The 26,026-nt window shown below is 29.7% G+C and overlaps 3 protein-coding genes across 3 annotated transcripts; 1 reads left to right on the forward strand and 2 right to left on the reverse strand.

Annotated features, from left to right (window-relative positions):
* Window positions 1–4,329: 4,329 nt before the first annotated feature.
* Window positions 4,330–7,195, reverse strand: LOC125826214 (zinc finger protein CONSTANS-LIKE 1-like). Its single transcript, XM_049505536.1, has 4 exons — window positions 6,381–7,195; window positions 5,484–5,663; window positions 5,255–5,395; window positions 4,330–4,759 (listed from the first exon to the last, which is right to left on the reverse strand). The coding sequence occupies exons 1-4, from the start codon at window positions 6,921–6,923 to the stop codon at window positions 4,646–4,648; spliced, it is 978 nt and encodes a 325-aa protein (XP_049361493.1). The 5' UTR covers window positions 6,924–7,195; the 3' UTR covers window positions 4,330–4,645.
* Window positions 7,196–8,840: 1,645 nt separating this feature from the next.
* On the forward strand, window positions 8,841–11,223 carry LOC125826215 (uncharacterized). The gene is made up of 8 exons (XM_049505537.1): window positions 8,841–8,943; window positions 9,316–9,337; window positions 9,925–9,981; window positions 10,057–10,138; window positions 10,257–10,352; window positions 10,453–10,577; window positions 10,676–10,694; window positions 10,867–11,223. Exons 1-8 carry the CDS (start codon window positions 8,841–8,843, stop codon window positions 11,221–11,223), a joined length of 861 nt encoding a protein of 286 aa, XP_049361494.1.
* A 6,056-nt stretch (window positions 11,224–17,279) lies between these two features.
* On the reverse strand, window positions 17,280–17,883 carry LOC125826222 (brassinosteroid-responsive RING protein 1-like). The gene has a single exon (XM_049505544.1). The coding sequence runs from the start codon at window positions 17,796–17,798 to the stop codon at window positions 17,301–17,303; it is 498 nt and encodes a 165-aa protein (XP_049361501.1). The 5' UTR covers window positions 17,799–17,883; the 3' UTR covers window positions 17,280–17,300.
* Between the last annotated feature and the right edge of the window lie 8,143 nt (window positions 17,884–26,026).

Here is a 26,026-nt window from a genome sequence, read left to right on the forward strand (position 1 = left end):
TCTGCACAATATCCACAATTTCACGTACGTACGTGGTACGTGGTAATGCTCATGATCTAATTGTTAAGATATCGTTCAATTTTATAAAATCAACAACGCTGATTAATAGAAAAAATCTCGTCCATCTCGCTAGTTACCAAGCATTTATTCATTTGTATAGATATTTCATAAGCCAAAGCATGCTTTCTAGGTAGTAGGCACAAATGAAAAAAACAGACTTTCCAAAGCTTGATTAGCATCTTTTTATTATAAGCAACTTTATTTGATTAATACTAGTTGTCACCACTATTATTAATGAAATGACAAGCTATCTCCTTTACTAAAAAGTTTATGAAAGTTTTATTTAGAAAATATGCCCAAAAAACCCCTTTTCTTTGACTAGCTAACACTTCGATACCATCTTCAATTAATTTCTTATTAGGTTAAGAAAAGTTGTGACTCAATTATTTGTACATATGATAATAAAAGAATATAGTACTTGTCATTGCTTCTTCTAAGTAGCGATAAAATTGTCCTCGTGATATACAAGTCACAAGTTCAACGAGCTACGGAAAGAGCCACTAATATTTGCATTACGATCGACTGTCCACATTACACACCTCTGAGGTCTGACCCTTTTTCTAATCCTACGTGAACGTGGAATGCTTTGTGCTTCGAATCGTCTCTTTTGCTTCTTTTGACACCTATGAAAGATGAAATTAAGATAAAATTGTTATGAACCCCCAAAAGAAGCAATAAGAATCTACAAAAGAATAACAAAAAAAAGGGATTAATGCAAAGACCGAATCTTATTTATTTTTTCACAGCTCTGTGTTTGTCATTATTGATCTTTATTTATGTATTTAATTATTAATAGTTTATTCTATGTGATACTATTTCTTTTATTTTCTAACAAATTCATTATGCTTTGTAAGATTTTTTTTCTCAACAAATGAACTTTAATTTAAGATCAAATTGAAGTTTGCACAATAAAATCATTTAAAATGTTTCAAAGCAATTACATTGGTGCTCTATCCAATTAATTGGTCTTTAAATCATTTGCATATTTGACCTTATGATACACCAAGAATCTTTTTATGGCGATTCTTCCTTTTAATGATTGATATATTTTTTATTCTTTTCTTCTAAATAAAGCATTGTATATTGATACATAGAACTTATAAAAAATATTGAATTTACAAAAGACATGATAATATGAGTTTTGAATTTTTATGTTGAAAGTAAAATTGTTTTTAACTCGAGAATTATGTAATTGAACAAATCTGTCAAGTGAAATATTATATAGTAATGAATTTAGTGCAAAAGAGACATTGTTTTTCGAGTTTTTCACTTGATATTCGATACTCATTTTAACACACCCCTAATTAATCTGATTTCACGTTGCGTGAGGCCTATTAATTAAGAGGAAAATCATTTCCTATATTATTTTTTTATATTTTTAATTAAGATTCGAACTCGAAACTTAATGAATATAATTTGCAGCATTTTTGCACCATATAAAAAGAATGCATTTTTAGTCAACTTTATCTTGGTTACATTTGACACTTCCCATTTCTAAATTGCTAACAATATTCTTCTTATGGTAATATTTTGAGTAACTTTAATAAATTGTTGAGACAAAAATAGTGAAAAGAGAAAACCAACTACTAAGTTAATGGAATGAGCAAAATGCAAAAAGAATTAATATTTAAATTGATCAACAAACAATCCCAACAATACAAAGATTCCAATAGGAATATGATCACTTTTGACCAACACACTCTTAATTTAATTTCTCAAGAAAGAATAATTCCAATTTTATTAAATTAAAGATATAGTACTAATTAAGTTTCAACTTCAATATACCCTATCATTGCAATTGCTATAGATTAGGAGTTCGATTGGACCAAAAATAATATTGTAAGATACCTGAAAAAAATATATTTAAAATTTAATGCTTTAATTTATGGGAGGAATGAGAAGACAATGAATTAAAAATATTGTTTAATTTAAAATACAAAAAAGTTGTTTTTGGACTGGCTTTTGCTTATTCTTGAAGAACGATTCTTCAATACTTGTCAAAATTTCATCATCATCATCTTCTTCTAACGAGAGGAAAATTCGCAGTTGTTATTCTTTAACAAAAAGCTAGCTCAAAGGGAGGAGGATTGCCCAAGCCTTATAAGGAGTCCACCCATCTCATTAACCACCGATGTGGGACTTTTGTCATTCTTTAACAAAAAGGCATACAAAGACGGCAAACTTGAGACCCAATTGATCACCTGCTCAATCAATTCGACCAACGTTACGACTTACGAGTATCTTTCTCTTGTTCATTAAACCAATTTTATAATAAGATCTGATTTTCAATGATAGACGATACAATCATAGCATATATGCACGAATGACACTAATTAACAATAAAGAGTGGGATTTTTATATTTTCCAAAAATACATAAACTACAAACTATCCCATATGTCACCATGATGAAATTTCAAAAGTATATTAGTTTTTTTTTTATATATATATTTTGTATTCGGTATTCATTTTCTTATTTTTATTAATTAATCGGTCATATACCCCATTTTGGGGATAAAACTTTCCAATTTTCAAAATTCAAATTCGAAACTACGAGATGATATACACTTCGGATCGAACCTCTCCAAAATCAAAATCAAATTGAAGCCTAGTATTTCTACGTGACTTTTAACTTCTGTAGGTTGATAGCGTAAATAATACTATCAAATAACTTAAAAAATAATTATAGGTGATTTTTCATAAAAATAGTACCCGAGAAAATAAGGCAAGATATGTGCTATATAACATGTTAAAGTATATTGAGAATGTATGTATAAAAGAATAATTACGTGTATATAAGTTAAATTCTCCCTCCTATATATTATAAAATATTTTTATCTTTTTGGAGGGTGGGGGCTTAATTTCTATAGATATAGTTTAGAGTTTAGGCTAAAGATATATGCTATGTAGTAGTTAGTGATGGCTTGCAGTTGACTAAACCACAATATAAATTTGGAATTATAATACAATAACACAATTATTCTCTATGATATATAATTATTTTAATATGTACATATATGTCCACTTTGTCTTCCTTTACTGCATATTATTTGTTTATTCTTCTTGTCTCCACTATCTTTCTATTCTTCATGTGCTCCCCACTTGAATTTTCAGTGTGTTTTTTTAGTTTTATTTAAATATTCGTATTAAAGTCTGATTATATTTATAGCATCCGTCTTAAAATTTATTTTGGAGGCAATGTTTTCAATAATTTCTCCCTTCTTAAAATTTGAATCCAAAACCTTCTATTAAACATGAAAGGATCTTAATTTTCGTCCCATCATTTATCTCTATAGATATATAGTTTATCATGCATATATAGTTTCATTCATCGTTGCATATAACAGTATCAACTATATATTATTAAGTAATTTAATTGATTTATATAAATGAAAATATAAATAAATTTTATACTTTTAATATAATTTAATTTGTCTGCCTTGTTTTTTTATCTAAGTTTTATTTATTTTCACAGTCGGAAATGGCGGAGTGCCTGTGAAAATATTATTTTTTTTACTAAAAAATTACATTGTACATAAATATCTTTTTATGTATATATACTAATAATATGTTAAATTTCTTTATCTTCTTTGTATTTATTAATGTATAGAAGCTAAACTCAAAAAAAAAAAAAATACTTCCAAGGTCCATCATTGGCGCTATGGCGGAGCTACACTTGTCCAATGTGTACGTGTCAAAACGTAAGTTGATATTCCTTCATTAAAAAAATATAATTAATGTGTAGATAGGTCATGTGGCGGAGCTACAATGTCCCAGGGGTGTCCTTGGACTCCCTTCGTCGGAAAATTATACCGTATATATAAGTAAAATACTACTTGAAATGGTTAAATCTAATACTTTGGACACCCTTGACACAATGAGATTCTGCGGCCAGTGGTGTGAGGCTGCAGTTTGATTTTTAAAATTTTGGAACATTTATTCCTAAAAAAAAGTAATATTAACATTACGTAGTTTAATTTTAAATTTTTTAGTGCATCCATTCATAAAAAAATTACTTATGTAATACTTGGACACCCTTCGTAAAATTTCTAGTTCCGTCACTGAGATAGGTAAGTAGATATTATGTATATAAGTTAATTTAATTACTTTTTTATATTTTGAATTATAATAAAAATCTTAACTGCAATAGGCATCTCATGCATTTTGCATGGTTTAGCCTACGTATATTCTTCATATTTTAATGATTATTTCCAAACATATGTGTAACTCATACTCAATACTATTATTAGACATAAATAAAAACAACCATATAATTACAGATTCAATTAATAGAAATCTTATATAATTTTTTAATAAAATAGAAGACAATAAGTTGTACATGACCTCTTAATAATAACTAATAAACTCCTAAATAAAAAAAATAAAAAAGACAGAAAAACACTTTGTGCTCGATATACTATAGCTAGTCTATTCCCTTCATAGACATTTAAATTGTTGCACATGCAAGTGCACCTAATTAATTTATTCATAAATTAAACCATAGCTAATATCTTCTATTAATTATGGTTAATTAATCCAAACTTTAATGACTTAATTATAAAAAATAATCTCTAATTATGACCCAATTTAGTGGCTTGAATATTGTTGATGATATTGTGTCATTGAACTAAAGTTGTGATACAATTGTCTTCTCCCTATTGAGCCTTGATGATCTTCTTCCTCTTCATGAACTCCCTCAATCTACAACCACAAAATTAATACATTAATTTTTTTTTAAAAAATACAATACTAAATAATACTAATTTTTTTTCTCATTAATCAAGAACTTAAAATATGCATATCACTAATTAAGGGTTATAGTGGGCATCAATAAGATCCCTCCACCCCTAATCAGACGTCCAACTCGTATTCGAGCCCTAAGAAGGGAAATTGCCCTAGTATGAAGTATTGCACTTTCTTGTTTAATAGGTTTTACACGACATTATGATACAGAGTTTTGAAATGTATATTCAACTATATATATATATATATATATATACTTCTTTTTATAGGATTTCACTCAGAAGTATTGAGTTCTGCTGAACTTACGAGCTCATTATTGAATCCACCACTAATATTTTGTAGCAAGAATATAACTATTTTGTTGATACAAAATAAAAGATTTTGAAAGTGGGGTTCTTTTCTTTTCCTTCTAATTTAAGAAAAAAAGGTTCAAGAGAGAATAATTATATTTACCCAAATATCATCTTCATCTTCGTATCGATTAAACAATGTTGATGATGAAGTTTTCGGAATCTCAAGACCAACTTCATCGTTACGAGCAAATCTGCCACGAACCCTTGGACGATTGTCCGCTAGTGTTTTTCGACATGCATACTGTTGTTGTACCATGATTAAAAAAAATTAATACAAATAATAATAAAAAATTTAAAAAATTGTGTTAATTAATTATATAATTAATTACCTTAATAGTTTTGTTAAAATTTCTTTGAGTTCTTTTTGCTCTGTATCTATGAATTCTTTCTTTTCTTTCTTCTGCAGTATATCTTCCCACTTTGATATTTGATGCTTCTTCAATAAATGTTCTTTCTCCTGATAATGGACTTGTCGATAAAGTGTTCCTTGTTTGACTTGTCTTCATCTTCTGTTAAAAATAAGGGTAAATAATTAAAAAAAAATTCAATATGTATTCATTTTTATTTTATGTAACGATATTTGATTATGCATCTCGGTTAAGAAAAAAAAAAAGATAACTTTTAAGAAGTTAGAATTTGTCCTTATGATTTTAAACATGTCAAGATGTAAGTATATATAAGTTAAGAGTTTTCATACAAGCGAAATTTATAATTTTTTGAGTGCATGAATTCTCGATTCTTGAAAAGGGGTATTTAATGGGTTTTGGAGTCTTGAAATGACTTTAAAAAATGTGAATATCTCTCTATTATGAAGTTGTATGAACGGCGGTTTGATGCATTGAAAATTAGACATTATAGACTTCGAAATTGATAAGTTCACTAGGTTCTAGATAAATTATTTTATACACAGTAAATGAATCTTTTAAATACAAATATAATGTTTGGATCAAAACTACTAAATTCTATCTAACTCGTAAAAATATCAAATTCTATCAAACTTCTAGTGGGCGAACAACTATTTAGGTTGATTCTTCGTTTGAAAATAGAGGCGGAGCTATAATATGTATATGATCATGTATAATCTAGATATACAAGCGAGAATTTATGTATAATTTGTCTGACGATTTGTGTAAAACCCCCTTTACAGAATGCGGAAATGTCATTTTTTTTCAAACGTACTAAAAAAAAAATTTAGAAAAAATGGGAATTGAGATAGGAGGACTAACTTGCAAATCACCAGTGCTGCAAACTCTTCTCATTTGGCCAGAAGAAAAGCTGTTTTCAGGTGAGCTAATTGCAGCTGATGTTTGAAAATTTGTAGATTCAATTAAACTATCAAAGTTTGGTGTAAAAATAGAGAAACTTTGTTTCTCACTATTATTATTATTATTATTATCAAAACAATTACTACTAAAACTCCTCTGCATCAATTTCACATCATTTTGAAAAGCACCAAAATGATCAGATTCAAAATGGACCTGAAATTCCTCTGCTTTTACAGAGAAATCACCAAATTCAAAATTTGGATTTCCAATTGGACAAAGTGAAAGATTCTCAAATTGATGACTTGGAGGTGAAGATGAAAGAAGGGTGGAAGTGATTTGGTCAAATGAAGTTGTTTCATCAATTTTGGTTTCAGGGAGTTGTTGTATCAAACAGTTGGTAGGCATGGTGAAATTGTTGTTTTCTTGGAAAATTGAGTTATCTATGAAAGATGGAGAAAAAGGGTCAGTAAAAAAGTTGTCAAATACAATAAGTTCTGAAGACATTGAGGAAATTGAAGTGAATTTCAAGATTTTTTTTTCTTCTTGTTTATTGAAAAAAAAACAGGACAAAAATGTCTTGTTTAATCAGAATTTTGAGAGGAAGAAGACAAGAAACTCATTTTGGTCTGATTTTTTTTTGGTACTGATTGAGTGATGAAATATAGGTGGAAAAAGTTTGTGTTTACTATTGCTTTTGTCTGGGCTGCAAGTGTGGAGAAAGAAGACAATTTAAATTTGGAGTGTTCTTTCTTGTGGAAGCAAAAACAAAAACAGACAAGGAGAGAAGACTAGTCCACTTCCATTATATAAAGGAGGAGACTTAACAATCAAGTCCTTTTCATCATTATGTTACTCCCTCCGTCTCATTTTATGTGAAATAATTTGGCTCGGCACGAAATTTAAGAAAGAAATGAAAACTTTTAAAACTTGTAGTTCAAAATGAATGATAAAAATTGATGTGGCTGTAAATCATTTCATTAAGGGTAAAATTGACATTTTATAGTTAAATTGTTACTTAATATAGAAATGTGTCATTTTTTTTGGGACTGACTAAAAAGGAAAGTAAGTCACATAAATTGGGACAGAGGGAGTATTCAAAATGAAAGTTGTCGTTGCTATGTGATTTATAGGTCATAAGTTCGAGTCCTCATGAAAATAGTTACTCCCTCCGTTTAAAAAAGAATGACCTCCTTTCCTTTTTAGTCTGTTTAAAAAAGAATGACCTCATTTCTTTTCTGGTAACATTTTTATTTCAGCTTTCCATGTAGCATGTTTAGAGCCAAGATTGAAGGGCAATTTAATACATTTAACATAACTTTAATTTATGACCACAAGATTCAAAAGTTTTCTTTATTTTCTAAAACTTCGTGTCAAGTCAAACCAGGTCACTTTTTGTGAAACGAAAGGAGTATTAATGTTTGTATGTGATGGACTGTTATGCTTTTTGAAGTGTGATTCTTTCTCAATTCATGAAAATAATCATTAATGCTAGAATAAAATAGACGGTCTATATCATGCTTTTTGAAGTACAATCCCTTCTCCAGTCGTGGAAACAATCATTTATGTTGATATAGGATAGACCGTCTATATCATGTTTCTTGAAGTGCGATAGACTGTTTATATCATTCTTCTTGAAGTACAACCCTTTCTCAAGTCATGAAAACAATCATTAATGTCTTATATGATAGTCGGTCTATATCTTACTTCTTGAAGTGCGATTCTTTCTTAAATCATGAAAACAATCATTAATACTCATCTAAAATAGATTGTCTATATAATATTTTCTTGAAGTGTGACATTTTCTCGAACTACTAATATGAAATATTTTATGCACGAATAAATTGTCTTTTTTTATTTAAAGAGTTGTCCAAATATTTTTAACATGTGTTTTCCGTTTCTTTTGTAAGGAGACTATCAAGTACTATGGTTGCCTTGATATTGTTTTTATATATTTTTGGTAGAATATATTGAAATTTTCACTAAATTTCATCTAGATATATGAACTATAATATATTTTAATTAAGCACTTAAATATATAATGTGTTCAAATTTATTTATTTTTAGGTGAGGGGAGTGACAAAATCTGACTATGGGTTGAATTTCTGTTTAACCAAACAAATTTCAGTCCATTGAATTTTTTTTGCGTACAACATTCAATTTCTCACCGGAAAAAATGGAGGAGAAAACATACAGTGAATGAGGAGATGAGTCTTTCAAATTCGATTGGTTTGTGAATTTTCGATTGGTTTGTGAATTTTCTACTCCTCTTTCATGGTATATAAAACACCAAATTCGATAATTGAATTGATATTTGGCTCTGGCACTAAACGTTTCGTCTTCGTCTTTGTGGACGACGAAGATCGAAATCTTAAAGAGGATTTCATATTCATTCATTGTATCTAAGATTTTATTGATGAAAAAATGGCATCAGCACAAGCACACCTTGATAAGGCGGAAAATCGTAAATTTTTTCAAAATCTATGGCGCACAGATCTCATGGGCACCCTTAAAGCCGATCCACCATGTACAATTTCTCAATCTCGAAGATGAAAAAATTTTGGATGATTTGGTCCTAATACTGAATGTTGCTCCGACTCTTCAAAAATATTGTTGCACCCATCTCACTGCAGTGGTGAAACTAGGAATTTTGATAGGGATGTTTAATAATTTCTAAAAAGTTGTTTTTGATTTGTATACATGGTGTTATTTTCTGTATGCATAATATAATTTTTTGATGAAGGGTGTTCGAGTGACCATCCTTGGGGTCAATGTAGCTACACCACTGCTAGTCTGACATTTTTGAAGAGTCTGAGCAACTCGTGATTCTTTTTGGAATAAGAATGTAAAGTGTTATGTGTTTGTCTTTCTAATTGTTTTTCATGTTTTGGTTTTGCAGTTTGGTGTTTTGCGCTGTGGTGGTGAGTTGTATTTTACGTTTTGTTTATATTTCTACAATGCTGTTGATTTGCTCTTTATGTGTGTTTGTTTCATGAGTTTGATTACTATATGTGTATATGTTTGTGTTAAAGGAGTTCATCGTCTTGCTGAAAAGATTTCATAACTCAATTGATACATAAATGTGTATACGTTTGTGGTATGATTTGCGTAGATTCTATCCTCCTAGACCCCACTCGTGGGATTTCACTGGATAGTTCGTATCACAGCAAATATTGGAGAACAGAATCCTCTGCTGAAACTTAGTATCGTAGTAGATATTGAAGAACTATTACTCTTTCACTGCTTATTGTGTCCTGCATCTTGATTACGCCTTTACTCATATTTGTCCTCTAATAGATATCACTAGTGAACTAATAGGACGCGACATGATTAGCTGATAGCTAATATGATGTAGCATTTTTCATCAAGAGAAGAGAATTGACAGAAACATCGATTCATGAGGATTTGTGATCAAATCTAAAGAATTTCCCTTGTAGTGTTGCCCTTCTATTCTACTGATCTAGTAGTTATATATATATAACGTCTTCTCTGATCTCATCGACTGCAGTGGACCATGTTCATCGTATGTGCTAAGGAAACGAGCTTTATATGGCGATATGACAAGGTAAGATGCTTTCTTTTTTCTTCACTATCGCGTTAGTTAATGCCTTTCTTATGAACTAACGTCTGTTTGCGACAGGTATAAGTGCTGCGCTGGTTATATGCCTTGCAGTGGTAAATGTGGAGAAAGTCGTTGCCCTGAATTTTGCCTTGTAACTGAGGTCAGCAAATTTTTTGGTACATTTATTTAAATTGGGAATAAGATGTTGCATATTTGTATAACAATATGCATAGCAATGTACGTTCTGCTGTAATTCTGATCTTGACTTTCGCGAGTAGGTTTGTTGTTGCTTTGGAAATTCAGTGAGCTCAACTCGCTTCCTGTTGCAAGATGAATTCAACATCAGAACAACAAAATGTGATAATTGCATTATCGTAAGCTCTCCCTCTCTGCAAGTCTTCCTCATTTGTTAGCTCGCGTAGTTCATGTATATGCAATTTGATCATCAAACATGTTTTCTTTGCTTCCTACTAGGGTTTCATGATAGTACTCGGACAACTTGCTTGCCTATGTAGAATCGCGGCTTGTCTTACTGGAGATGAAGGACTTGAGGATGCTGCTCATATTTTGACATGTCTCTCTGACATGGTCTACTATTCGTAAGCTTCTATATATACATTCTTCGTTAGCATTATTTATTATTCCGACAAAACAATTCAATGTTGCTGTACTAAATTTGCTGCATATTTGATTGCAGGGTCTGTGCCTGTATGCAGGTAAGCAGGAAATGGTTGATTGTGTCCCAATTTTTTTCTTTCTAGTTATAGTTTTCATCATTTAAGTTGCTCTGACGTGAGCTTAAATGTAGCAACATGGTCAACAAGGACTCATATGCTTATCCTGATTTGCTCGTTTATCGTTTTGATATTACTATTGTTGAGATTGCAGACACAACACAAAGTTGAATTGGACAAAAGAGATGGCAAGTTTGGTGATCCTTCACCAATGTCAATACCACCCGTTCAGCAGATGTCGCGGATTGATCAGCCTTATGGGCCAACAGTTGGATATCCTCCGGCTTATGGGGCACCTTACGGTCAACCACAACCTCCTCATCAAGGTTATCCAGCATCAGCACCACCACTAGCACCAGCTCCAGCTCCAGCTCCTGGCTTCCCACCGCCCTCAGCCTCAGCTTATCCTCCTCCTGGTCCCGGAGCTTATCCACCACCCTCGGCCTCAGCTTATCCTCCTCCTGGTCCCGGACCTTATCCACCACCACAACAACCTGGTTACTGGAGGTGATGGTTTTGAAGATTTGTTAATGTCGATTCACATTAATGAAGCGCGAAATGAGTTGTTTCTATGACCACAAATTGAATGGCAACCATATTTTTTTGCTTGTCCTGAGATCTATGTAGATTTCTTTGTCTCATGAAAATATATAGTAGCCTTTTTGTGATTATTAACAGAACATATTTATGCATTATAGAGCTGAGTTATTTTTTGGTGTTTGAATTTGTGACATGTGATGTGCTAACTGAAATGGAAAATTTTCATTTTTTGATTGTTGTTTACTAGCTAAACTTAGTTCATGGATTCATAAATGTATGTTTTTTGTTTGTTTGTATGCTTTATTTAGTATGAAGAGAGTCTTAGCGCAACGATGAAATTCTATGTGAAGCCACGGAAAGCTGGAGAGTCCTTGCCGATGTGATAGTATGAGTATGTAATGTTCTTTCTTTCTGTGACCTATAGGTCACGGATTCGAAGGTAAGTTGTCTAGATTACATTCCTTGGCGGTCTATGACCCTTCCTCTGGGTTACTACATACACCGAGTTCCCCTTTTTTCTTTACAATTTTCAAATTTTCATAATCATAATAACATGAAGCTTAGGCATGGTGTTTTTCACAAGCTTAGGCAATTTTGATCCTTTATTTCCATGTTGGACTATTATGTCAACGATCTAAATGACTCATGGACATTCAAGAATTTAATGGCATTTGTGGTTTAGAAAATAAACCGAAAAGGCATTTTTGACACTCAAAACAAATGAAGGATAAATGCAAGTTATTTTCAATAGCTCTAGAGTATTTTAAAACTTTTTCCATTTAATCAACAAGGAACCGTTACCATATAAAGTTAATTAGAGTAAGACCTATATATCAATACTTTCAATTCGAAACTATATACTATAATAAAACATTTTTAAAAAAAAGAAGGTTACTTCTTTTATTACTTCTTTACATTAAATTCACATGTTAATCAAAAATACATAATGGGCATAGTACCTTGTTTATTATTCAATAATTCACTAATGATTGATCATTATACATTTGAACAATAAACAAAATTGGTGAGGATTAAAAGAAAGTAAATTCCACTCACCTGAAATTTAAAAAGAAAAAAGAGTAAAAGACAAAATAATACTACAATATTATAGTACTAGACTGTTGACCTATATGACTATATATCTTTGACTTTGCATCTATATATAAACCTTATATATAAACGAATGAAGAAAGAAAAAAATATCCAATGCTATTGAATCGAGACTACATAATAACTATTGATCGAGTGATCATCTGAGAAATCAATGTTGTTTTTATAGTTCAGTTTAGTAAATAAGAGAATGACTCATGATATGATCACTTGACTTAAAACGAATTAAGAAATGAAGTAACTTTTAATAACTATCTAGCATAGAATTAACTTTTGATGGTTCGTAAATCGATAAAGTAACCATATAAAGCTATTAAGAAGTTACGTGGCCTAATTGTGGATATAGTACTTTAGCAACATGAATCATTGTGTGTTAGTTGTAATAATTTTTCTCTTTTGGATTATATTTTTTTAAAAGGTATACTATTGTCTAAAGTGAAGCGTGGGCGGCTATTTTCTTTATTTCCTTTTTTCTTCATCTTTTTATCTACTTTTTCAAGGAAAAAACAAAAAACATTTTAATTTGGTGCATATATTTTCTTCATTTTGGTGTTTCGATATTAAATTTAATTTGTCGTACCATTATATATATGCTAAAGCAAGAGAATTTCTTCAAGCCTTAAAAGATATAAAGATTTAGAGTTTGTTTGTTGAAAATTATAATAGAAAAAAAAATGAAAGTAAAATTCGTTCAAATCCTACTACATATGTTCAATTTTTTAGCGATTTTTCCAAAAGAAATCTTTATTATTAATAAAATAACCTTCATTTTGCTCGTTCATACTAAGATGAAAGATGAAAATTATCTATTATAAAGTCATTTTCTGATATTTATTACGTACACGGTACAGCTAAAAAAATATTCTAAAACAAACATTGTTTTGTAAAAAGGAGATCAAAATGATATCTTCAATTATAAACGAAAGTCATTTTTTATAAACTCTATTTTTGTAGCTCTTACTCCAAATCAATTACTCCAACAAATATTAATATAATCAATCTTTTATATACTTCGTTAAAAAAAAGTACAACCAAAACATTATCGAATTTAATTATATATATTTATTACTTATTTAATGGAAGTAAAAGACGGCTATATATAAAATTAGACGGCATCCTGTGACTTTCCATGTTTGACTAATTAGGATTTCATAACCATAAGTAAAATAAACAAATAAGATTTATTTATAATAATAAATAATGATAAAAGACAAAATAAGAGAAATATAATTTAAATTAATTTTGCTGCGTGAAGCAACGAAGAAATGACCTCTTTCAATATAAATTAATTTAGCAACATTCTGTTAGTTGTAAATAGTTTCCATTTTTGGATAATATTTCCTAAAAACAACCTAAAATAAAGCATGGGCGGCTCTTTATTTTGGTGGCTTTTGTTGCCAACTTGAATCGTTGTTGTAGTGATGGGACTGCTTGTTGAAAAGTTTTGAATTCAAGCTTGAGATATGAAGAAAATTTAATTGGAAGTGTAGCCTTTTAAACTAATATAATTAAGCTCTATAGTGCGTGAATCAAATTTTATTGAAACTTCAATGCAGATATCGAACATCAAGTGAAAAATTTAAAATAAATTGGTTTAATTATGAAGCAACAAATTGAATATAGAATGAACAAAAAATATATTTTATAAATTATAGTAAGTAATTAAGTAAAGAGAATGAAAATAAAATATATTTTATTATTATAAGTATTACACTACTTTTTAAAAAATATTTAGAGTACGTGGAATTTGTCTGGCATTGGACACGTGGCAATATGAAATTAATTCATAGTTGGATTAACCAGGAAAGTTTCATTACGCGTCGGTCACGTCTCTAATATATACAACGTACGGAGTATAATATAGTTTTTTTTTATTTGTTTCTCTCCGCATTCGATATCAACTTTGAGTCCTGACTAATATATGATCAAAAGTATATACTATTTATATACTTTGATGTATATAGATAGGTATAATATATGTATATTTAATATAAAATATATACACTACATATATAACTGTGTATATATTTTATAAACTAGATAGCTCAAAGATAATAAACAGTAGTTTACATTGATCATAGATTCACTTTTAAAGTAGAATACTTCTTATTAAAGATTATTTTATATTTTGAAATCGAACTCATACGTTTGGTTAGGAATAAATACAAAATATTAATCTTTATTTGATTCTTCATATAAGGAGTCAAGAGAAGTATCAACTTGTTTTGGTATGTGTTTTTAGGGACATGAAGCCCTTTTAATTTTCGTATAAGTATATATTATACTCTCTGTCTCTAATTATTTGTTTATTTTTTAAATGACACACCTATTAAGAAAATAATGATTGACATAGTGACTTTACCATTTTATCCCTATTAATTATGAATTGGATGAATTAAAAACTTAAGATTTTCAAGAAGTTTAACTTTTTCAAAGTAATTAATTGAGAGTATAATAGGTAAAAAAAAAAATTGTCCTTTCTTGATTTGTCAAAATGGACAAGTAATTAGGGACAACTATAAAAGGAAAAGTAGACGGGTAATTAGGGACAAAGGGAGTATTACTTATATATGACACTACATTATTAAGCTAAGATCTAGAACTATTACCACTATGACACTATGATCGACCACTTTTCATCAACTTATTTCTTGTACATTTCAATTTATTGGACTAGTTCAAATTAATCACCTAAGTATGAGAACTATGTAAATTGGTTTTATTTTTAAGAAAAAAATAATTTTCTTAATTTTGGTACATGACAGCTTTCACACATCTGAGCAAAAGAAGAAAAGAGAATATTATCAAACAGCCATACATACACATAATAAACAATCTCAATAATTAAAGAGACAGTAACAAAGGTGTCTATTAATTGAATATGAAGGGAACAAACAAACAAACAAACATACAAGAAATGGGCACAAAGATCAAGATTAATGGCCAACACTACAAATGGCAAAGTTTTGCTTAGGACCAGCCCATAGAGGCCAGGTTGATTGGCTACTTTAATTTGACACTTGTTTTTTTGGTTATTGTGACCTTAGATTAAGACTCATTCCTATTGATTGAGATGAGTGTTGCCTACCACTAAGAGTTTGCGACAATAGAATGATTGGAATTCCTTCATCTTAAATGGAGGTTTGTGATTATTGTGAAAAATGTATTATTTATAGATATTATTAGGAGGATCGTGCATGTTTAATCTAGTAGGGTTTTTTTTTATCCACAATGAGTAATTAAGATCAAACGAATGTGCATTTAAGCGAAGAAATACTTCAGAATAATTCATTATGAGTTCAAATTAATAGAATCAGTAAATTTCAGATACAAAATATCTTAGAAGAAATTAAAGTCGTCAATCTAGAACTTAGCTAGTATAATACTCCCTCTGTCCCAATTTATGTGATTTACTTTCCTTTTTATTCAGTCCCAAAAAGAATTACACATTTTTATATTAAGTAATAATTTAACTATAAAATATTTATTATACCCTTGATGAAATAATTTATAGTCACACAAATTTCTATAATTCATTTTGGACCACAAGTTTTAAAAGTCTTCTTTTCGTTCTTAAACTCTGTGTCGAGTCAAACTACCTCACATAAAATGAGACGGAGGGGTATTATATATAGATAAGTCTTGTTTGTGTTGGTAGGGGCCATGAATTATATTAGCTAGGTACTCCATCTGAAAACCCTAATTATATTCTAAGACCTAAGACCTAGGTTCTATTCTTCCATGCTGACACAAAACACCAAACCAAAGTTCCATCAAATTAAAAAGACATAAAAGAAGTTGATAGCTCTAACTTACATGAACATCCTTTAACTATATGGAGTAGTACTTCATTTACTTTAAAAGTTAAGGGTTCATTTTTATTGGTCGTTACAATTTTTGTTAATATTTATATATAAATATATGTTTTACTAGAAATTACTTCGTTCAGACAAACAACAAGATAATTGTCTATTAATAACGTATAGGGAGGTTTAATTAACATATTCTTATAAACAAAAAATTGATTACTCCTACTTTGGAAATCAAATCAGATAACTAATCATTAATTTACTTTTTTAAAACATATGGTACACTATTGAAGTGGAAGACAAGATCCGGTTTAACCGGCAAGGTACAAACACTGATAAGCCAACAGTATTCCACACTACAAGCCCATCATGTCTTATATTTACTATCTCTTTATTATTCTTCAACTTCAAAAAATAAAATAAATAAAATTGTAATATGTAATATGAACAAAGTCATTGGTCTTAATTTCATAGACAAATTGTAACAAAGATTCTGAGAACGAATTTCATCATTCTAATCATAAGCTCTAACTTAGAAAAAAAATAAAGAAATATTTAAGATACGCTTGTTATATGAGTTTTTATAATTATAAATTCAGTTCCTAACAAGTTAAAATCAAAGTCGGTCATGTTATATTGTATTTATCCAAAAATTAGTAAAATAATGTGAAATTGTGAATGGATTTGTCTTTTTTATTTTAAATTTGACACTATTGACCAAATTGTGAAACACTAAAGTATAATAGTAGCCAAAATTGACTCAATTTGGAAGAAAATTAATTGAAGGAGTGTTTCAATTGCAACTATGACAAGTGAGTTCCTTCGCTTAGCTAAATTAGAAGTTTCAATTTTGAATTTTAGAAATGATACCATTCAAAATATAACTTCGAAGTTGCGTTCAGTGAACTATAAATATGAATTTAATCAAATCTCAAATCCAAAAATATACTAGAATTGAAAATTAGAACTATTTATCTTCATTCCATATTCTCAAAATTGTAGAGACTATACAATAACTTTTTTCACTTTTTCCTCCATAATCATTTTCCCCCTCTTTTTTTTTATCTTGTAGTATATATACATTTTAAAACTATCAAATCCAAATCACCAAAAAAAAAAAAAAAAAGTGCTACAAACCGGCGGCGACCGGAGAATACTCGCCGTAAATATCAGAAATGCCGGAAGCCAACCATAATCTCTCATTAAAACTCTCTTGCATATCGTCCGGAATAAATGGCGTCCGGCAAAGTGGACAAGTTTTCTGATCATGATCCATCCAACGGTCCAAACAACTCCGGTGAAAAATATGCCGGCAATTCGTCAACCGTCGGATCTCATCTTCTCCGTCAAACTCGTACAAACAAACTGCGCAACTCTCCGGCGGGTCAACCAGTTCAGAGAACTTCACCACCGGAAGTAACTCCCGGATCAACGCCGCCGACACTGAATGGAGCTCCGAGTGTGATTCGGGTCGGGTCGGAAACGACATTTCGGGTTCGAGGAAATCACCTAAACCAAAAACAGTGAAAATCGTGCAAATGAACTTTCTAATGAAACCGAGAACGGTTAGTAAGTGGACTATCAATTTGGGTAGGAATAAATCCGTATATCCCACCGGAAAACCCATAACTTTTTCTCTTGGTAAGAACAAAAAAAAGATAACTCTAAATTATAATTGTTGTTATAATAGATAGTAAGGAACGAAGAAGATGAGATTTGAGAAAGGGAGAGAAAACGGAAAACGGGGAGGTGGGTTATATAGGGGGAGAGGGGGAGTTATGAAATGACGGAAAAGGGTATGTGTTTTGGAGGAAATTGCGATGAACCTGTGTGAATTTGAGGGGTAGGGGGTGGAAGGGGGTGGGGGTGGGGGTAGGTAGGGACGTGACGATGTATTTGTATTATACGCTAATGTCCCATTTGATAGTTGTAGTAGGGGTGCAGTAGTCGTACAATTTGGGCCGCTCACTGATGAACACGTTGTGTTTTTTTTTTTTTTCTGCCTTTTTACCTAAAAGATTTAACGGTGTTTTATTTGGACATCGTTATTTAATACATAAACGTAATATTTATGTTAATCAATTTTGAGTGTACACAAGTAAACGTCTAAATTATGAACGAGTAGGCATGCATGTCTTACGTGACAAATCTCATTAACTAATTCATCTCACACTATTTGTCATGTAGGACGTATCAGATGTATATATATATTTATTTGTTTAACTTTATAATAGTTTAAATGTTTATTTGTATTTGTATACATCTGAAGTTTGAGGATATAACTGTCAGTTCAAGCCAAGTTAAGAGACATGTTTATGTATTATGTGTTTTAAAAAAATTATTGTATGTTATTTATCTCAAAATAATTTAAGTCATGCACGATTGAAAGGTAAATATGATTGAAATACATATACAAATAGTTAAACTTCAGTTATTTGTAATTATCTATCGATTGATTTGATGAAAATATCTGATAATTTTAGATGGACTCTAGCTCTATCCCATCAAGAGGATGTTCTTATCCCCTTGTTGTACTACTATTACGTAATTTGGAGAAAAGTTTCTTTTTTTTTTATTTGTAAAATTAAACATTTTGGAATATCTATCTCATATGAATTTTCACTTTAAGTTAATGGTGGAGCATGGCATATTTAGACCCTGGATGAAAAATAAAAAGAATAAAAAAATAAAAAATATATTGATCATGTCACTCAAAAAGGGGATGAAGGTTACTTTGTGACAAATTTAAATCATCTTTGTAGTTTTCTATTAAATATAAATAAAAGTATTCACAAATCTAATGATAAGAATGATGACGTAAAAATATTGGTGGACCAAAAGGCAATTATGATATATTATATATGAACTATATATAAAATTGGGAAAAGTGTCTGAAAAATACTTTAACTTTGGTCGAATTTGTTGTTGCGATACTAAATTTTCATGAGGACCTATTTACCTCCCTAGACTATTTAATACCGTATTTTAAACATATATATTTGCCCACGTGGACATAAAAAATAATGTAAAATTATAAATAGTAATGTGTCCACGTGGGCGCATATATTCCTTTAAAATACATTATTAAATAGTTCAGGGGTAAAAAATACGGTATTAAATAGTCTAGGGAGGTAATAGATCCTTATGAAAGTTGAGTATCGTAACAGCAAATTCGACCAAAGTTAAGGTATTTTTCAGACCCTTCCCTATAAAATTCAAGGGGGAAATGGAATATTACGTAGTTTAAAACAATTCAATTTATACAACAGTAGATAACATATAAACCTTTAAATGTATAGTACATTATTTGGTTGAATATTAAAAGATAGTATGGATATACGTTAATTACGTAGCATAGTTTTTTTTTTTTTCACCTACACTGTCACTTTAATTAATAGGTAGATCATATTTCAATTTTTACTAAAATAACCTTCATCTTCAAGAATTAATTAATTATGGCAACATATGTTTAAATAGAAAGTAATTATGCCTTAAACAAGTTGAGTATTTCTTTTTATGACAATTTTAAGAGATGAGTCACAGCCCACAAAGCAGAAGAAAAAGAAGTACTATATTGTTTTGTAATGAAGTTTCGAGGAACTAATCTTTGTATATATCTATTTTTAATATAATAAAAATAAAATTTATATTATGATCATCAAGTGTATATATACATCATTTATTTGTACAAAAACAACCATGGATATAATTGTTCATGCATACGTTTAATTTTAACCATCTTTACGTAAATGAGATAATATTGTTTGAGATATTTCGATTTATGTTATACATTGATCTATAAACGCACCCGGTTTATAGAATGAATGTGTTAAAAAGGGAATGAAGTAAATCTAAAATTACATTAATTATTTTGTTGTTGTTGTTGAAAGACTAGTTAAATATTAGACATAAAAGAAAAAGATTCATATAGACCACCATGTCTACTAGTTTAGAATAAGTTTTTTGTCTTGCTAATACGTTGATTTTGAACCTAAATATTTTTTAAGAGTATTTTAACGTTATCATTGATTTATATGCCTATATAATATAGGAATATTTGTTGTTATTATTATTAATTTATTCTTATTTTTATTTGATATAATGATGATATAATAAGTTGAACTTAAATGGAGTAATATTGTTACTGAAAATTTATATAGCTAATTCTAATTTGTTTGAATTGAGAATCAATTATTATGGTGTGTTCATGTAAAAAATAGATAGATGCAATTATATTCCTCCCCAAAAAAGTCAGTTTTCACTTGACAAAAATTAGGTAATGTACATGTACCAATAAAAATAGTAGATAGAAAATGACTCATCTAGGAGTAAAAGTGGGCTTAGCTCTTTTTTTTCAACCTTTTGATTGAAATTTGACTTCTTTATTTTCAAAGTATTTTGAGTACAAGTTTTTGCAATCTCTAGATGAGATGATGATTGAAAAATGACCACAATCCTTGTGAATATATTCTAGTTACTCCTTATTAGTTTAGGTATCTAATGTGATAATTTTACCTAATTTAAATATAAATTCAAAAAAAAAATCAAAAAATATACTTCTGTTATTCTAAACTCGGTCTGCTTTTATAATTTCGCTTCTTATTCCAAAGTAAAAAAAGGTAAGGACCAAGAAAACCTAATGAAATAATGTGTGAAAAAAGGTTTTTTCTTCTAGTAATAATAAAAAAGCAATGGGACCAAAACGGAAAAGTCATGAAGGAATTATGCAATATCTAAAGGCATAAAGTGGGGACTAATAGTTTCTAGCATTTAATCATCCTTGTCAAAAAGCACAAGGAGAAAAACAAAATTAGAACAAAAAAACAATCATACATCATCTTAGCTTATTAAAAACTCAAAAATAATTTTAAAAAAATAGAAGGCCAGAACATCATGAAGAAAAAACAATATATAAATCATCTTCTTAGCTTATTGAAAACTCACAAAAACAAAACAGGCCAAAAACATGATAAAGAAAGAACAAATTGTAAATGGGGAATAGAAGGAGCAAGAATTAGAAAGGGGCTCACACCTTAGTTAGCTAGTGGGGTGTTATTTGGTGCAAATGCCCATTGTGTTGTCATTGTTGCATCTTCATTAGGGTGCCACTTTGCCCATTTATTTTGTCCACTTTGTTAAACAAATCTTCAAACTTATTCCCATGTTCTCTTATTTGCCTCCCCTTTAATTAATTAATCACTATCAGGTTCGAGCTAGGGACGCAAGAGGTTCATCTGAACTCTTTTCACTTAAAAAAAAAATATACAACGTATATGTTGAATTATCTTGACTTCTTTTTGTGTTAATTACTTTTGATCATGTTACTGATCACGCTATATATAATTTAAATCTTAAATCAGTCTATCGTTGTCAAGTCACAATCCCTTCACGTGTGTTCCTAAATTTCCATTAATGAAATGGAAGGCAAAACATGTGCATATAGAATGTGATACCTACTATATAAGCATGGGGTATTCACAAATTATTATTATTAAAGATAACATCAATATAGTGAAAATATTAATGGATGGATGTTGGTGGATAAAGAAACATGATCCATCACTTTTACTCCAACAATTATGGGTAGTGAGATCTACCTTATAATTTTTTTTAATATGTTGAGATAATGAAAAATGAATATATGTTTTTGAATCCTAAGATATAAAGAGAGGAAAAAGAAAGCAAATATTATTGTGGGATCATATGGCCAAAAGAAAAAAAAAGTGCAAATGTCGGCAAGGGGTAGTGAGTGATGAGCTAAAGAGCATGGGTGGGTTTTGGATTAAGTGCATAGGCGTGGCTTGTTTTTGGCCAAGGTTGGGTGTGTAGGGTACTTGTGTTTTTTACATCTTCTACTAACCTCTAATATTCCAACACTCACTTATCTCTTCCTCTAGACTCGATGCACAACCTTGGATCAACGATAAAGTTATTTTTATTGTAATTAGGTAGGCTCAAAGGTAGGAAGGTGCAATCGGGGTTCATGATTCGTATCTCATTGTTGAAAAATTTCACTATATGTATATGATCAGTATTATTATTTATGTAACATATAACAGATTTTAAATTCTATTTGCTTCTTCCTGTGTCTACTTATTTATATTTTAAATTTCATTTGTAAAATTTTTGGCTTTGCTATTATGCATAATTCACGAGTTTGAGCCGCGAAATCTAATGTTAATGCTTGCATTAGAGTCGCTTATCTACAATACACTTTCTTGGGTTGTGGTCCTATCCGGGGCCCTTGATGAATGTGAACTACTATGTACACCGGGTAATTCCAAGTCCTAGAAATAAAACGTTCCAATAGAAAGTGATTTATCCTTTATTGAAAAACGGTTTAACACAAATCCAAATTAATCAGATAAGTAAACTCTCAAAATATAAAGGAAATGCTTTTATTATCTTACGATTAATCAGAATTTTATATAGGAACAATCCGTAATAGTGAACTTGATGAATCAGTCAAACTTTACTTCTTATCCCAAATTAACCACCCACCCCCCAAAAAAGAAATACAAAGTAGAGAAATTAAAGTAAAGGGAAATTACCTTGACCCTTAAACCATGTCTAACAAGGCCAAGACATGGTGCCCTACAAAAGAATGGAAGTATTATACAAGAGTATATACTTATTATGAAATATACATATAATATATAGTATTATTATTATTTTATTTTTTTCCAATCTAGAGAAATGTCCCAGACCCAACCCCACCCCCACCCCACCCACCTCCAACCAGTTGGAAGGGAGCACCCTTTCTCACACATATTTTCTTCACTAGTCTCCAAAACACCTCCACTCAACTCTGCTCCCTTTCCATTCTCTTTATGTGATTCTGTCATTTAATTTGCTTATGCAAATCAAACACTTTCTCAAGAAAAGTTTAAAATTTTATATTTCTTATTTACTTTGTCACTTTGGATTTTTCATGCATTTTAAGAAATAATGATTAATATCAGTAGTTTATCATAATATTCAAATTAATTGATGTATAGTTTCATATTCAAGAATGTGATCTAGTAATCAATGAAGTGATTAAGAATTCTAAGGTCTCAAGTTTAAAACTCAGCAGAGATATCTGTTGTTGATGGGAATTGGCATGTATCCGGTGGAGGAAATTGTTTTTGGTTGCATGATTGGTGTAATAAATTAATACTTCCAATTTCTTATAGCTATAGTAAAAATTGTTGGATGGAAAAAGTGTGTATTTTTTAATTAGCATATATTAAGAAAAATTGTGTATAAAAGGAGTAGGACTATACTACCTAGGCTTTTTCCTAAAACAAACATAGGAGGAACCACTTTCTATTAAAGTTTTCGTCTCACCAGCATTTCTTTGTAAAAACAAAATATTTGTTATTTTCAGTGGCTAATTAAATAATATTATTCCTAGGAACTTATAGTTAATATAATGTAGTAGTTATTTTTTATGATAATAATTAATAAGCAGTTAGAAATTAATTCCCTTACTTTCACAACTTTTTATGACTCACTAGAGTAATTTTCTCTCTAATATTTTCCATTTTAATTTTAAAATTTTAAAAATATTTTTTTCTGAAAAAATAAGTTTTTGAAAATTAGGGGCACAAATCACATTTCATGATTATAACCTCCCGACCTTCTAACACAATCATCTTCACCCTTACTTCTGTAGCCCTGATCGCCCATTTCTATCCCCTACCTCCGATCCTATAATAATTGTCTAGATTATATAAGATTCTTTTAGAATAATATTTTTTACCTACATATGAAACACAAGAAATTAACAAAAAAACACACTTATTTTTTCAAAAATATTTTAAAGAAAATATTTTTTATGAAAAACTTTTTTCCGTATCAAGCACCTAGCTAAGTGTTGATAATATGAATTTAGAGGAGTGGAAAATATGTCATTGAGAATAATAAACGATTTATATGAAGTATGTTGTTATCGATAATTATTTAACTAGGCAATATATATATTTTACAACTAATTAACAAAGTGATGTGGCTTTCAGTCAGCACTTAATAATTGGACAGACTCACACATATATACAAAGTTATAAATTATATGATGATGATCAATTATCTATTTGTTTTGCGTGTATACAGTATAATGTTTTCTTAGTCCAAGTGAGTCAATTCTACTTTTTGACTGAATATTTTTATTAACACTAATAATTATATATTGACTTATTAATAAATTGAATTAAGTAATTAACATTATCTCCTTTATTTATTTATTTAAAAAATAAAAGAGACTTGATTTGACGTACGGTTTAGAGTGCCTTTTTATGAAAAATTGATCTCGGTGTGTTCTCCTTAATTAATTATTTTTCAAAAAATAAACTTTATATATACATAAAAACTATCCGTGAATCATGATAATTAATTAGTAAAATGAATCTATTTATCATAGAAAGATTAGTTATTTCCGATCCTACTTCACCTTAAATGTTCCTTTTTGTGTATGGCATTACCACTGGTAAATATCTAATGCATTCCCCGATCAAGAAAGTCATTCTTAAAGGAGAAACTATGCATTCACATACACACAGAAAGAAGAAGAAAAAAACTCTTAGTCGTAATACGTTAATAAATAAAAATATTCATGAAACGTATATTATTTGACTCCGGAAATAATAATATCCTTACAAAAAATAAGAAATATATATTAGTAATTTATATGTAATTTTTTTAAGGCACATTGGCTTTGTTAATTAGGAAGAAAATTAGTAGTTAAGCCAGCTAACTTCCCACCCTTGTTGATTCCTTTTTATAATTATGCCAAAGCAATTCCACTAACCCTTAATTAAAATAATTAATCAATTAATTACTAATCCAGCCGTTCTTGTAATTAAAATAGGAGACTTCCATGATAACTAAACCAGATTTGTACGCGTTTAGTTCCAAATTTTTTGATTAATTTTATAATTAAGATATCAGGAGTTGCCTGCCATATTATAAAGTCTAAGTGTATAGGATTACAAGGCATGTCAGAATTTGTCTTTGTTTTTATTTTATTTAATATGTATAATGGGTGAAAATTAATTAATTACCACGTTATTAATGAGACATTTAATATCAACTTGCATCTAAAAGTGAAAAGGTTAAAGGTTTCTTTTAATCATGCTTAATTAGACATGTGATTAGCACAAACCACTAGCCTTATTTGGCATGTTCTTGTCTATGACAAGAGTCAAGTGATGAGTCGGTGATCAGAGGCGCGTATCCAAGATTTTGGGATGATGGGTGCACTATTATGAAAAGGGGGATCTAATCAGTTTGATATTTAGGTTCATATCTTTGAAAATAGTTAAAATTTTAAATTTACAGGTCCAAAATTGAAATGTTTTATTAATTAAAACACCAAAAGTACTACCAATAACCACTTAGAGAGGTGTTACCAATTTCAGAAAGAAAAATAATACAATATAGATATAAAATTTAAATTTCTTATCTCACCGAAAGGTGCACTCAATCACCATCGCTTTATATGATACTTTGATTGTGGGTTCACACATTTATATTTAACAAAAAATTAAAAAATATAACACTATTATATATGATTTCAGGAGAGGAGCATGAGTTCACGTGAACCCGATGACCCCCTCCTGCATACGCCCCGAATATCAACTATAGTTTTCGATGTGACGATGTATATATACACCTTGATTCGATAACAATAACAAATCACAATACACTAGTAATAATATAAAAATATTAAATCATTTCTTTTGTTTTCTTTTAATTTCTACCTACATTATATTAAATTAAGTTATACAATATAGTACAGTACTAATTAGTACTTACTGCTCTTAAAATTACAGACATAGTTGAAACAAACAACGCATAAATCTAGAATTTATACAG

Source organism: Solanum verrucosum, unplaced genomic scaffold, assembly GCF_900185275.1.
Source record: "Solanum verrucosum unplaced genomic scaffold, falcon-dt-bn FXZP01000060.1, whole genome shotgun sequence".
Classification (NCBI taxonomy): domain Eukaryota; kingdom Viridiplantae; phylum Streptophyta; class Magnoliopsida; order Solanales; family Solanaceae; genus Solanum; species Solanum verrucosum.

Excerpts from the sequence above, each read along its gene's own strand:
- LOC125826222 (XM_049505544.1), bottom strand. The coding sequence starts at position 17,798 with ATGGGTTTTCCGGTGGGATATACGGATTTATTCCTACCCAAATTGATA.
- LOC125826215 (XM_049505537.1), top strand. The coding sequence starts at position 8,841 with ATGGCATCAGCACAAGCACACCTTGATAAGGCGGAAAATCGTAAATTT. Across the intron at positions 8,944-9,315 it reads CCTTAAAGCCGATCCACCAT|TTTGGTGTTTTGCGCTGTGG; the intron begins GTACAATTTCTC and ends TTGGTTTTGCAG. Across the intron at positions 9,982-10,056 it reads TTATATGGCGATATGACAAG|GTATAAGTGCTGCGCTGGTT; the intron begins GTAAGATGCTTT and ends TGTTTGCGACAG.
- LOC125826214 (XM_049505536.1), bottom strand. The coding sequence starts at position 6,923 with ATGTCTTCAGAACTTATTGTATTTGACAACTTTTTTACTGACCCTTTT. Across the intron at positions 5,664-6,380 it reads GCAGCACTGGTGATTTGCAA|AAGATGAAGACAAGTCAAAC; the intron begins GTTAGTCCTCCT and ends TATTTTTAACAG. Across the intron at positions 5,396-5,483 it reads ATTTTAACAAAACTATTAAG|TATGCATGTCGAAAAACACT; the intron begins GTAATTAATTAT and ends GTACAACAACAG.